Here is a 14073-nt window from a genome sequence, read left to right as displayed (position 1 = left end):
TCCTTTTATTCTTCAAGGTCCATAGGGAGACATTGGGGATGTCCCAAAGCAGTTGGGGTGGGAACGCTCCTGTGCTGATAGGAGAACCCTACGCCTGCAGGAAGCATCCTGAGAGGCAAATGTATCAAAAGGCATAAAACCTAAGAAAGGTGTGGACAGAACACCAGGTGGCTACCTTGCATAGCTGTCCAGCTGAGGCGTCACACTGGGCTGCCCACAGAGCGAGTAGAATAAGCAGATACTGAAGCAGTCAAAGGAAGGCCAGTCTGCGTGTAAGCCTGTGAGATAGTCATGCAAATCCATCTGGCCAGAGTCTGTTTGTTAGCTGGCCATCCCTTCTTGTGGAATCCATATAGGACAAACAGGTTGTCCAATTTCCTGATGGAAGTAGTGCGGTCCACGTAGATCTTCAGAGCACAGACCACATCCAACGAGGTGTCACCTGCCGAGAGGTCTGGTGAATGAAATGCCGGAACCACAATTTCCTCATTCAGGTGGAAGCGAGAAACTACCTTGGGAAAAAACCTGGCCGTGTACGAAGAACAGCCCTGTCCTGATGAAAGATTAAAAAGGGGGAGAGTCATGAAAGCGCCCCTAAATCCGATACCCTACAGGCAGATGTTACAGTCTTCACAGTGAGCCACGTAACATCCACTGATTCCAAGGGTTCAAATGGAGGTTCCTGAAGTGCTTGACGCACCACTGACAAATCCCATGGAGCCACAGGAGGGACAAAAAGGAGGTTGTATATGTAGAACACCTTGCATGAAGGTGTGAACATCTGGTATAGCAGCAATTCTGCGCTGAAACCAGATAGGCAAAGCAGAGACCTGCACTTTCAGAAATGCTAGGCGGAGGCCTAGATCCAGTCCAGGCTGAAGAAAGGCAAGAATTTGAGAAACCTTAAAAGACCTGAGGGTCATAATTTGTTGGAGCACACCACTGGAAATATGTATGCCATATTCTGTGGTAAATCCTAGCTGACGTCGGTTTACGCGCTCTGATCATGGTCTAGACCACAGAGCTGGAGCAACCCTTAGCCGTTAGGAGGGATGTCTCAAGAGCCAAACCGTTAAAGACAGGCTAGGTCCGGATGTAGATATGGACCCTGAGACAACAAGTCTACTCGTAGATGAAGTTGAAGAGGAACGTCTATAGAGAGCCTTTGAAGATCGAAGTACCAATGATGTCTGGACCAGGCCAGCACTATGAACAGGACTGTGCCCCCCACCTGTCTGAACTTTCGAAGCACTCGAGGAAGTAGGGATATTGGAGGGGAGAGATATGCCAAATGGAAGTTCCATTTCACTGACAATGCATCTATGAAGGCGGCGTCAGGGTGCAGTGTTCTGGCTCCATAAATAGAAAGTTTGTTGTTGTGTCTTGAGGCCATGAGATCCACTTCCGAAAGACCCCATTTGTTCACTAGAAGCTGAAAAACTTCTGGATGTAAAGACCATTCTCCTGCATGCATGTCGTGATGGCTGAAGAAATCCGCATCCCAATTGAGAATCCCCGGGATGAACACTGAGGAGATGGCCGGGAGATTGCATTCGGCCCATGTGAGAATGCGGGACACTTCTGTCATTGCTGATTGACTTCGAGTGCCACATTGGTTATTGAGGTAGACCACAGCCGTAGCATTGTCAGACTGTACTTGTACTGGCCTGTTTTTCAGAATATCCTGAGCCAGAGAGAGCTCTGTAGATGGCTCAAAGTTCCAGGATGTTGTTTGGCAACACTGCCTCAGCTGAGAACCATCGGCCCTGGAAGGAGTGCTTGCCGGTTACTGCACCCCACCCTCGGAGGCTTGCATCCGTAGTAAGGAGAGCCCAGTCCGGGATCCAAAACAGACGACCCTTGTTCAAATGGGAAGTCTGTAGCCACCAGGCTAGGGACAGGCGAACCTCTGGTGGGAGGCTCGTCTGGGATTTGAGCAGATGGGGTAGCCCGTTCCATCTGGAGAGGATCAGGTTTTGGAGGGGCCTGGAGCGAGTGAAACTGGACGAACTTCACCATGTCGAAGGTGTACACCATTGATCCCAAGGCCTGCATTGCAAATTGCATTGACACTCAGCGATTGTGGAGCAGTCTGCGTAGTCTGTGCTGGATTGCTGAAATCTTGTCTGCCGTTAGGAAGATTCTCTGATCTCGAGAGTCCAGGAGGGCTCCCAAACATACCATCCTTTGAGAGGGTGTTAGGGAAGATTTTTTTCCAGTTGATCAACCAATCTTGCATTTGAAGAACAGCAATGGTTACCTGTAGATGGTAGTGAAGTGTCTCTGGGGAGTTGACCAACAGCAAGAGATCGTCCAAGTATGGGAGCAGTCTGATCCCTTGACGACGAAAGCCGCCATAACTGCCAAGATCTTGGTAAAGACCCGAGGGACTGTTGAAAGGCCAAACAGCAGAGCCTGAAATTGGTAATGTTGCTGTAGTATAGCAAACTGGAGATATTGTTGATGAGAAGGCGCTATAGGTACATGTAGGTAAGCATCCTGAATGTCTAGAAATACCATAAAATCTCCAGGCTCCATAGCTAGGATAATGGAAGAGGGTTTCCATATGGAACCTGGGCACCCTGATAAATCCTCAAATCTCTGAACAAGTTTAAGAAGTCAGCCTCCCACCCAGGGAAGGCCTGCCGCGTCAGACTGTAGGCTTGTCTTCAGACTTGGCAGGTGGACATCTAGTAACCCTAGGCTTGGAGGCCTTGGTTGATGTCATGGAAAGGACTGACCAATGGCTTTTCCTTGAGGGCGAAAGGATGACGTCTGAGGCTTTGTATTATATGCAGAGGGCAGGAATGCCGTCTTGGAAGCTGCTAAAGTAGTCACAATTTTATCTAATTCTGAACCAAATAGGATGTCTCCAGAATAAGGCAGACTCCAGAGCCCGTTTTAAGTCTGAATCTGCTTTCCAGGAACGTAGCCAAACAATACGGCAGGCCACTACCAAAGTGGCAAAGTTTCTGGATGCCAGGAGAGCCGTATCCATAGCTGCTTCACCTAAGTAGGAGGCTGCATCTCTAATGTGAGATATGTAGGACAACTGTTCCCTCGAAGCATCAGGGGGAAAAGTCCATTCTAGGGCCTCTGCCCAACTCTCAATGGCTTTTGCCACCCAGGCCATAGCCCTAGCAGGACAAGTAATAGCTATTTTGAGTATATGGATTTATGACAAGCTTCTATACATCTATCTGTAGTCTCCTTCAAGGAGGTTGCAGTGTGAATGGGTAAGGTGGCATTTTTAACCAGACGTTTTACATTGGGATCCTCTGCTGGGGGAACATCTCATTTTGAACAATCAGTAGCTGGAAGAAGGTAAAAGGAACTAAACAGTTTTGGAATTTGAAACCTTTTACAGGGCATATTCCAAGCTTCCCTCATGTGATCAGATAGCTGGTCAGAGTGATTAAAACTACCTTTTGTTGTTTAGAAAGTGCGTGTTTTTACTTCGGAGCGGGTTCATCCTCTTCTATTTTTAAAATAATTTTAACTCCTCTCACAAGAGCAGGTATATTTAGTTTAGAGGGTGGCTCCTATTCTCCTGAGACGGAGTCAGAGTGAGAAAGAGGTCTGCATCCTCTGCCTCCCCACATGATATCAGAATCAGATAACGGTGTGGACTAGGAAGATAACAGCACGTTTAGTAGTTAAAGACTTTTCTTTCTGCAGCATTTGCTGAAAAAAACGTAGAAGTATAAGCCAAACTCTCTACTGAGGTAGACAGTACGTCTACCCATAGGGGAGGCAAAGGATTTGCAGGGAGTACATGCTGTGGCCATCCCACAGGGGGAGCTACCACGGGGACTGCTATGTGGTCTGCAAGTTTTGCCAGCATCTGTGAAAAGGCAGGATGGGTGGGTCCTGAGGGTGAGACACTGGGGCTGAGGAGCATGGGGCTGTGTAACAATTAGTATAAAGACCCTCCTGAATGAGGTCTGTGGCTAAGCCCACTGAGCAGGACTTACAGGACAACAGAGTAGGGGCAGCAGCTTCAGGCTGCTTGTTATTCTTTCCTCAGACATAGCCACAAAATAAAACACATTATGATACAGTGCAGTGAACAGCCTGCAGTATGTATAATATGGAAGTGTAGTATGCAACCGCACTATATAGTATGAGATAGCCCTCACAAATATATAGGAGATGTGAGGTACAATGAACCCCCTATACCTTAGTATGTCAGGGTACAGTAGAATAAAGGGAAAGGTATAAGCCGACAGTATAGAAAATAGCGCTCGCACAAGTCATATACAAACGCAGAAAACACAATTGGCACTAAAATCAACTACACAGACCACAGTAGCACTGTATGACCTGGCCCGTGGGAGAGGTATACTGGATCCAGTGTTCCCGGAAACTTGCTTGCATGAAAATGGCTGCCGCGCATCTGAGGGGGTGGGGGGTGAGGGAGGAGCAGCCCAGGGACCACCAGGACCGCAGTGGAATGGCACCCGGGACTGGGGCAGGACCTACAGTGAGAGGGCCTTCTCCCCTTGCTGACTTTAACCACCAGATCCCCTGGCCTCTACATATGCCCTGCGCCAGTGTATTATATGCACCGGTGGTCTAATGGAGTCGTGGGCGCACCAGTGTCCACATCAGCGCCTCCGGTCTGTCTCCTGAGACCGGTAAGACTGAGCAAAAATGTGGGTCCTTGCGAACGGGGTTCCGCCCTTACCTGAATTCCGGGCTGCAGTCTGGGGTCCGTGAAGTCTGTTAGCTAGCACCGCCGGAAGTACCTAGCACAGGTGGAGGGGTGATGGCGCAGCAGCACAGACGTCCGGAGGAAATAAGTTAAATCATAAAATAAAAGCTTGGGCTGCTTAATGCAGCTCCCTGTTATAAAGGTGATCCAGCTCCTGCCAGATACCAATGAAACTGAAGGGCCCTTAGGCTGTGGTCGGGGTATCAGGGGAAGGATCGGAGCATCCAGGGATTGAAAAGCTTTGCTGTTGGTGTCCAGTCCTCCAGGTCTCACCTGTGGAGCCCTATGGACCCTGAAGAAATGATAGTATGTATTGGTAGCGCAGTGCCTTCGTCTGACCCTGCTGGGACGCACCTCCATTAGCAATTGAATCATTTCCTCTATATTTAGTAATTATATGCCAACCAAATCTTGTGTCAGGTAACCTGGCTTTCCTTTTATACTTATTAGAATGGCTACAGAATTGTTCTATACATCAATGAGGTGGAGGGGAATAAACTAAATAGTGTGTGCTAGTAAAAACAAAAAAAACAGACAAAATGTTTATATAAACAATTATTGGAACACATAACTAGTGAAATTTAATGAGAGAAGTTAAAAGGTGTTTGGTGAGAAATTGTATCTTTAGTATATATTTTCAATCATTTTATTCAGCAGATCTAAAGGAGGCAAAAAAATAAAAATAGCAAAGAAACCACCCTGCCCTTCCCCTCCCAAAAAAAATTATGGAACACCCCCCTCGCAAGAAAAACATTCATAGCATACTGCAAACAAATATTTTTAAGGCATTAACATTTACTAGATTGAGGCAAACAAATGTGATAAATAACTAATTACTAGTTCATATGCTGTGGAGGTGGGCATCCCTTTCAAATTGACAGTATAAATTATATGTAAACTTCTGAAACAAGACAACTATCTCCCATAACAAATGAGAAAATACAATTGAAGCAAATCGGTCATTTACATACTGTAAAAGAAATTAAACATTTTAAGCAGTGGTGAGGAAAGGGTTTTTTCTTTCCTTATTTAAAGAGACATGAAAAGTTTTTCCATTGGCCCTCGGTCTCACATTTCCTTGAAGTACGAGATCACATTTTGAGATTAGAGTCTTATGCACAGTATAAAGCAGTGTTTATGTCAGTCAACATACAGCTGGATTGGTTTGTCAAACTAAGAAGAAACCAATAAGGCCCACGTGACATTTAAAGGGCCTCCTGTTGGCCATCACTACTAGATATAAAGAGATAGATATATAGAGAATAGATATATAGAGAATATGAATAAATATATATATATATATATATATATATATATATATTTATTTTACTACTTGAATGCCTATGCCACAAACTTGCAAAATGTAGCATTAGTCTTTCTTCCCCTACAAGATTACGCAAATAAATTCCAGGAGTTCCAAACAGAAGGAGATAACGTTTTTTTATGTAAGATTTCAATTTTAAAAACATATGTAACCATTACTACAGACATTTTACTCAGCAGAACATATTGTGGGAAATTTAAACCCCATGATACAATGGTTAACAAAACAGACTCTGTGCTCAGTTATCTTTAACAGGTTAATAGTTCGAATATATACATTTGCAAGGGCATTGAAGTTACAATGGCATTGGATTTTTGTACAAAAAAACAAAACAAACAATAAACAAGCTTTATACTTCAAACAGAAAAAATGTCATATTAAACCAAAAAAATATATATTTGTAAACATACTTGATGTTTGTCATATTGAAGAATTAAAGCCTAATTCTAGCCAGAGTAAACAAAAAAAATAGTTTTTGGTGGAACCAGGCGATCCACATTAAACGGGGCTTTCAGTGCATCATTCTTGCAAATGAAGATCACAGGGAAGGGGTTAAGACCAAAGAAGTACCACCAGGGAGGGGCTTAGAACAGAGAAAGGCCTGTCCTCAGCAGGAGGAAGATTTTCTGCTTGAAACAATAGAAGACTAAAAGGAGTCATCTGAATGCTGCAACATTATGTAAACTATCGTATGTTAGGTGACCGAATTACATCAAAAATTAAATTTTCAGTTTGGGAGGTATTAGCCTATAAGAGCAGGCTAATTTATTGATTAATCTAACAGTGCCATTTTACATTACCATGCTATCACAAAAGGATAACAATAGGATCTCAGTATGCCTTAAATAGCATGATTTTATCTTAGTACGAAGAATACATGCATTTGTTTTTAAAAATTCCTTACAGTACATTTTTTTTTCAGTTACCAACTAGGGATAAAAATAAACAAAACACCGGAAAAAAAACCCTCCTCTAATTTCTATAAAGAAAAAAAAATGGGTGACAGTTTTACACCTAAAATTCTTTCATCGAAAGTTTATTAAAACTTCAGCAATACAAATGATCCAGACCCAAAAAATATCAAAACAAAATCTGTTTAATGAAAAAAAAAAAAAAAAACCCCAAATAAAATAAAAAAAAATGTAAATGTCCCTCAAGTACAAATCTAGGTAGCAATTATATTTAATTTCTCATTTTTACTGTCAACACACGTGGGACTTGACTGACTATTTTTTTTCTCTTTTGTGTGTGAAACATCCCGCTCACGACTCAGTGACTTTTTGTTGGTATCCTTGCCATGGGAAGTTCTTGCCTTGTCCCTTTCTCGACTCCTTCGGTGGGATGATTGCTCCTCTCTGTAAGTACTATGCACTGTGTTGGAGTCTGGACTAATGTGGTTTCTGCTAGATTTCCTGGCATGTTTGTTTTCTGTACTGCTGCTCCGAGACCGCTTCCTTTTAGGTCTTTCACGATCAGCATTCTTCTTCTGAGAACTTTTACTTTCCACCTTCCTAGAGGAGTCTTTGCTTTTACTTTGAGCAGCTTCTCGTTCTGAAGATTTAGAGCGGTCTCTGCTCAGACTTTTCTTACTTCTGGATCTTTCTGGAGTTTCCTTTCGATCTGTACTTTTGGATTGGCCTTTTTTCTTGACCTCTTTATCACTACTTTTTGCATGGTCTCGACTTCTGTTTCTGTCATTTTCCTTGCTTCTTGACCGGGCCCTTCTGCTATTCTCTCTGCTTTTGCTCCTACCTCTCTTCGATCTATTTTTTGTTTTTACAGATTCATGTTCCTTGCTTCTTGTTTTTTCATGCCTATCTTTGTTTTTGTCTTCCTCCTTGCTCCGCTCCCTGCTCTTGCTGCGCGCCCGCTCCCTGCTCTTGCTGCGCGCCCGCTCCCTGCTCTTGCTGTGCGCCCGCTCCCTGCTCTTGCTCCTTGCACTTTCATTTTTTGATGTACTGTGCTTGGATCTCTCTTTACTTTTACTTCTGTCTTTTACTTTGTTATTTGAGTGTCTAGTTTTTTCTTTTACCTTTTCATGTCCCCGCTCCTTGCTTCTTGACCTGGTTTTGTCATCATGTTTGCCATGCTTTGCATCCCTATTGCTTTTTGAGTTCTCTTTACTTTCACTCCGGCTTTCTGATTTTATCCTTTTTCGACTCCAGTCTTTATTGCGTTTTTCCTCATTCTCAGGATTTTTCTTAGACTCCCTGTCTTTGCTACTTGATTTTGCCTCTTTAATCTTCTTCCCATGATCACCTCTTTTGTGGGGACTCTTGGACATTGGTCTTTGGTCAGACTGTGTACGCTCTCTTCCTCGCACAGGGCTCTTCTGATTGTCTTGGTCATTTAATTCACTTCTACAAAGAAATAACACATACTCCATAAATTATAAATATAGTATTGTTTGGACTGTACAAATTGCTGTCACTTAAATAGTGTTCATTCTAGCACCCTGTAGCTGTCACAACCCCTGCAGTTCATCTTTCCTGCCTTGGGTGTAGCTTTCTGCTCTGGTGCTTCTAGCACACTCAGCTGAAGCACCAGAGCAGAGAGCGACACCCCAGACAGGATAGAGGAACTGCACAGGTTGTGACAGGTGCAGGGTGCTAGAATGAAGACTAACTTAAATATACAGTACAGTGCATCCACAAAGTATTCACAGCCTTTCACTTTTTCCACATTTTGTTATGTTACAGCCTTATTCCAAAATGGAATAAATCAATTTTTGTCCTCAAAATTCTACACACAATACCCCATAATGACAATGCGTAAAGTTTTGAGATATTTGCTAATTTAATTAAATAAAAAAAAAAAAAAACACTAAAATCATATGTACATAAGTATTCACAGCCTTTGCCATGAAGCTCAAAATTGAGCTCATTTGCATCCTGTTTCCACTGATCATCCTTGAGATGTTCCTACAGCTTAATTGGAGTGCACCTGTGGTAAAATCAGTTGATTGGACATGATTTTGAAAGGCATACACCTGTCTATATAAGGTCCCACACTTGACAGTGCATGTCAGAGCACAAACCAAGCAAGAAGTCCAAGGAATTGTCTGTAGACCTCCGAGACAGGATTGTCTCGAGGCACAAATCTGGGGAAGGGTACGGAAAAAATATCTGCTGCTTTGAAGGTCCCAGTGAGCACAGTGGCCTCCATCTTCCATAAATGGAAGTAGTTTGGAAACCACCAGGACTCGTCCTAGAGTTGGCCGGCCGTCTAAACTGAGCGATCGGGGGAGAAGTGCCCTATTCAGGGAGGTGACCAAGAACCTGATGGTCACTCGGTCAGAGCTACAGCATTCCTCTGTGAAGAGAGGAGAACCTTCCAGAAGGACAACCATCTCTGCAGCAACCACCAATCAGGCCTGTATGGTAGAGTGGCCAGGCGGAATCCACTCCTTAGTAAAAAGCACATGGCAGCCCGCCTGGAGTTTGCCAAAATGCACCTGAAGGACTCTCAGACCATGAGTAATCTTTGTCTCATCAGACCAGAGAATTTTGTTAAACTCTTTGGCGTGAATGCCAAGCATTATGTTAGGAGGAAACAAGGCACCGCTCATCAGCAGGCCAATACCATCCCTACAGTGAAGCATGGTGGTGGCATCATCATGCTGTGGGGATGTGTTTCAGCAGCAGGAACTGGGAGACTAGTCAGGATAGAGGGATATATGAATGCAGCAATGTACAGAGACATCCTGGATGAAAACCTGCTCCAGAGTGCTCTTGACCTCAGATTGGGGTGACTGTTCATCTTTCAGCAGGACAACGACCCTAAGTACACAGCCAAGCTAGCAAAGGAGTGGCTTCAGGACAACTCTGTGGAAGTCCTTGAGTGGCCCAGCCAGAGCCCAGACTTGAATCCAATTGAACATCTCTGGAGAGATCTGAAAATGGCTGTGCACCGACGCTTCCCATCCAACCTGATGGAGCTTGAGAGGTACTGCAAAGAGGAATGGGCGAAACTGCCCAAAGATAGGTGTGCCAAGCTTGTGGTCTAATATTCAAAAAGACTTGAGGCTGTAATTGCTGCCAAAGGTGCATCAACAAAGTATTGAGCAAAGGCTGTGAATACTTATGTACATGTGATTTCTTAAGTTTTTTTTTTTTTTAAATTAAATTTGCAAAAATCTTAAATTTTTTTTTTTACATGTTGTCATTATGTGGGGTACTGTGTGTAGAATTTTGAGGACAAAAATGAATGTATTCCATTTTGGAATAAGGCTGTAACATAACAAAATGTGGAAACAGAAGTGCTGTGAATACTTTCCAGATGCACTGTATTACAAGACAAACATGGGGAGAGTGCCTGGCTTCTGATCACATAAGGTAGCTTTAGAAGAGAGCTCGAAATCGTAATGATGTATAGAAAGCACAACATTCTTATGGATAAATTTGGCAAACCGAATGCGCCAAAAAGTCTAAGATAAACCAGACTGCACTGCTGGAACTTTTTTTTTGTTTTAAATCACAGGATAGACTGGATGCAATCGGGAAACTGGCTGATGTGATCCCGACAGCCGGCTTCCTGACTGCTTTATCCCGGCGTGGGTTAAATGACAGGTATCTATATCTAGACGCCTGTCATTTTCCTGATCGAAGGGATGTCGGGCGCCGCGAGTGGACAGCCGCGGGGGGGAGGGTTAGCGCACCCGGGGGGTTAGGCTAGGGGGAGGGAGGGTTAGTTACCCCCCCTGGGGACTCAGGTTTAGGCAGCAGGGAAAGGGGGGGGTTAGGCGCTTACAGGGGGGATTAGGGTTAGGCACTTGGGGGGGGAGGGAGGTTGGGGTTAGGCACCCCTAAGGAGGGTTAGGTTAGTTATTACTTACCTGAGGACGATCGGGATTTCCAGCGCTGTTGGGATCTGTACATCTGTCGGGCTGCCGCGAATCGAACCATGCGGCCGGCGGTATTTCATACCAATTCCGGATAGACACTCTAGGGCAGTGGTTCTCAAACTCGGTCCTCAAGACCCCACACAGTTCACGTTTTCCAGGTCACCCAGCAGGTGCACAGGTTTATTTCAGTACTCACCGATATATATTTTAAAAGATCCACAGGTGGAGCAAATTATTTCACTTGGGATTCTGTGAGGAGACCTGGAAAACATGCACTGTTTGAGGTCCTGAGGACAGACTGAGAACCTGAGCTCTAGGGCCTTCCAAAGTGGTGTTTCCAATAAAAAGCAGGTATTGGATGCAAAACAATTCTGATGTGAGGGAACAGAGGAAGACGGCCATAGCATGTACACTAAAAATAAGCTACATTTGCCCTCCTTCCTAACAATCACATAGTCCTTAGTGCATGGACGGATGTTTCTAAATTTTATAAGCTGGCTGAATGAACCGCAGGGTGTGTATGTGTGTGTCTAAAGAAATTAGAGGACAATGAGACACAACCAACATAAGCACATGCAGATAACTAAAAAACCTCTGAAATGTAGAAAAATATGAAAGCTGCAGCAATTTAAAAGGCAGAAAGACTGTTAGAAGATAAGTGCAAAACAACTTACAAGTCACCGTCCAAGAATCGTTTGCTCAGAATCACTTACTGAAATTCAATTTGAAAGGTCACACTCTTAAACAAAGAGGTGTGTGCGCTGAGAAACGCTGGGATGTTATATGCTTCTCCAATTCAAGTTTAAAAACTGCATGTTCAAAGCAGTATGCACTAAGGGACCTGCCCTGCATCACAACCATATAGATCCACCTCATAAGATTCATCACCAGAGACCCTCTGTCAGGAGGGCAGCTTTTACTCTGATAAATTTATTAAGAAACTTGTTTGGTTATTTTAAAAGCGAGTGCAAATCCCTCTAGTCGGCGAAGAGGGTATTCTATAAAACAGTTCCAAAGAAATTAAATAAATAACTCTGGTTGATAATGAAGGTGCTAAACTCAAGGGAAATGGTGTATTTACAATACATATAAATGATAGCACAGATCATAACTAAGCTGCAATAATGCAGCCGTACATTCAGATAGCGAATGTGTCAAATAACATTTATTTTGTAATCCTTTTTCTGTGCAGCGATAGGTCACTGGATGTTAAGCTATATAAATTAGCCTGCTGAGATTGTAAATGCTTCAAGCAATAATATTGAAAGTTAAAAGCAAAGATGTACACCCGGTTCCAGCGCGTCATTCCGCTTGTTAGAAACCTTGTTCTGGAAATTATGTTCCTTGCATACCCTTAGCTTATTGAAGTCTGTACAGTTGAGTGGTATCCCTTTCCTCTCCTCGCAATTGTGCAACACAGGTGGTGAGGCTTTGCTCTCACTTACTGGATCCAGGAAGTGAGAGCAACGCCTCTCCACCTAAGCTGCGCGACTGACGCGAGGAGACGAAAGGGACGCTACTCGGACAGACCTCAATGAGCTAAGGGCAAGCAGGGACATAATGGCCGCCGGACAAAATTGTGAAAAGACGAATGCCATACTGAAACAAGTAAACATATCGTCGATAACTTTAAATATTACTGCTGAGCCATTTGCTGAATAAGGATAACAAAATAACTCAATTGACATTCGCTATCTGACTGTATGGCTGTGGTGCAGCTATGTTAGGATCTGTGCTATGATCTATCTGGGTTGCAAATACACTATTTCCCTAATTACTATAATTCGTTATGGGACTAAATTTTTTTACACCTTCATTACCAATCAGAGGCATTTATTTTATTCATTTAATATGGAATTGTTTTATACAATACCCTCTTCACCAACTGGGATTTGCATGCGTTTTGAATATATACATACGATTTTGATTATATTGCAATGTTTGTTTTATTCTTTTGTTTTGCCATAATAAATGTATTTTATTCTGACAATCCACAACTATCAACTACATATGCCAATACCGATACATAGTTAGACAGATACACTCTTTCTGCGCCAAAAGTAAATGTAGATACCAAGAAAAGGGAGACTCCCAAAACACCTTTTAGGCTGCAAAGTTTTAATTTAATTTATTTTTTACCATATCATTTCAATGCAAGGGACAGAGCAGATATCTCCGATTTCTACATCACTAAGACACACTGCGTAGAAATGGGAGCTTTTCTCCTGCATGATGAGATGCAATGGAAGCGCTTACTGCCCGCACTCATCTGTCAACTTGCCTACTTGTTTGTCTTAATTAAAAGGTACCTGACAATATCAGCCCAGCGCACTGAGCAACTGACAATGTAGTAAATCAGTGCAAACCACTGACCAGAAGAAAGCTGCTACTGTGAGCCATCTTATATAAAATCACTGGAAATGCAAGTAAATAGGTTCATGTAAGGCAATAGAACCTACTTGTCACCCTTGATCCAGCGTTCTCCACTAGAATATCTCATTCTCTGTGTTCTTTGCATTTCCTGCCGCCAGTGTGGGGGAGTCTCACTTCTCCGAAATCGATCTCTTGACCTAGATCTCGAGGGGGTACGATAGCGCTAGAAGAGATGAAATAAAAAAATAAATAAATTAAAAAAAAGTAAAAAAAATAAATAGTCTTCTATAACATACAATGCGCCTACATTGCTTATTGGACCATTAACTTATTAAATAACTGACTAGAAGTGCACCCTACACAGTGTCAAGGCAACAACCCAATATGTATCCTACTACATCCCTGAGGAACCTCTTCACTAAATATTGCCAAGGTGTCTATTCAGTTCATAGAATATAAATACTGGTCTAGGCTGTACAATGGCTAAACTGTGTATGGACAATCAAGGCATTTTAAATTGTCAGGCATTTAAAATCTGCATCAAGCCATGATGGAGTCACATGTGGTGAAGGTAGTGTTTCTTCAGCTTTACACAAAAGTGATTGGACACCTTCGCACAAGCGAAATGCATACCACTGCACACGAGTTCCAAATGGCAACGAATGTGGATGTTTCCACAAGAACACTTTGTAGGAAGGCCCATGCACTTGCAGCTCTATGGAAACAAATGTTTTTATCAGGATGAAATGCCACCTGTCATGTTTCCATGGCAATGCTGGACTAGTATACAAAAAAAATTCGGTAACCCGTATGGCCTGA

General features: G+C 43.1%; 1 protein-coding gene across 1 annotated transcript in view; it reads right to left on the bottom strand.

Annotated features, from left to right (window-relative positions):
• Positions 1–6137: 6137 nt before the first annotated feature.
• Positions 6138–14073, bottom strand: part of PPIG (peptidylprolyl isomerase G) — a 49660-nt gene continuing 41724 nt past the window's right edge. The window contains exons 12-13 of the mRNA XM_088468979.1: positions 13341–13477; positions 6138–8398 (exon numbers count right to left, since the gene is read on the bottom strand). Of these exons, the coding sequence (XP_088325105.1) occupies positions 7204–8398; positions 13341–13477 (1332 nt within the window). The 3' untranslated portion in view covers positions 6138–7203. The remainder of the gene's footprint in view (positions 8399–13340; positions 13478–14073) is intronic.

Source organism: Taudactylus pleione, unplaced genomic scaffold (assembly GCF_031769625.1).
Source record: "Taudactylus pleione unplaced genomic scaffold, aTauple2 ptg000004l, whole genome shotgun sequence".
In the NCBI taxonomy this organism is placed as follows: domain Eukaryota; kingdom Metazoa; phylum Chordata; class Amphibia; order Anura; family Myobatrachidae; genus Taudactylus; species Taudactylus pleione.
This window is presented reverse-complemented; position numbering and strand designations above follow the sequence as displayed.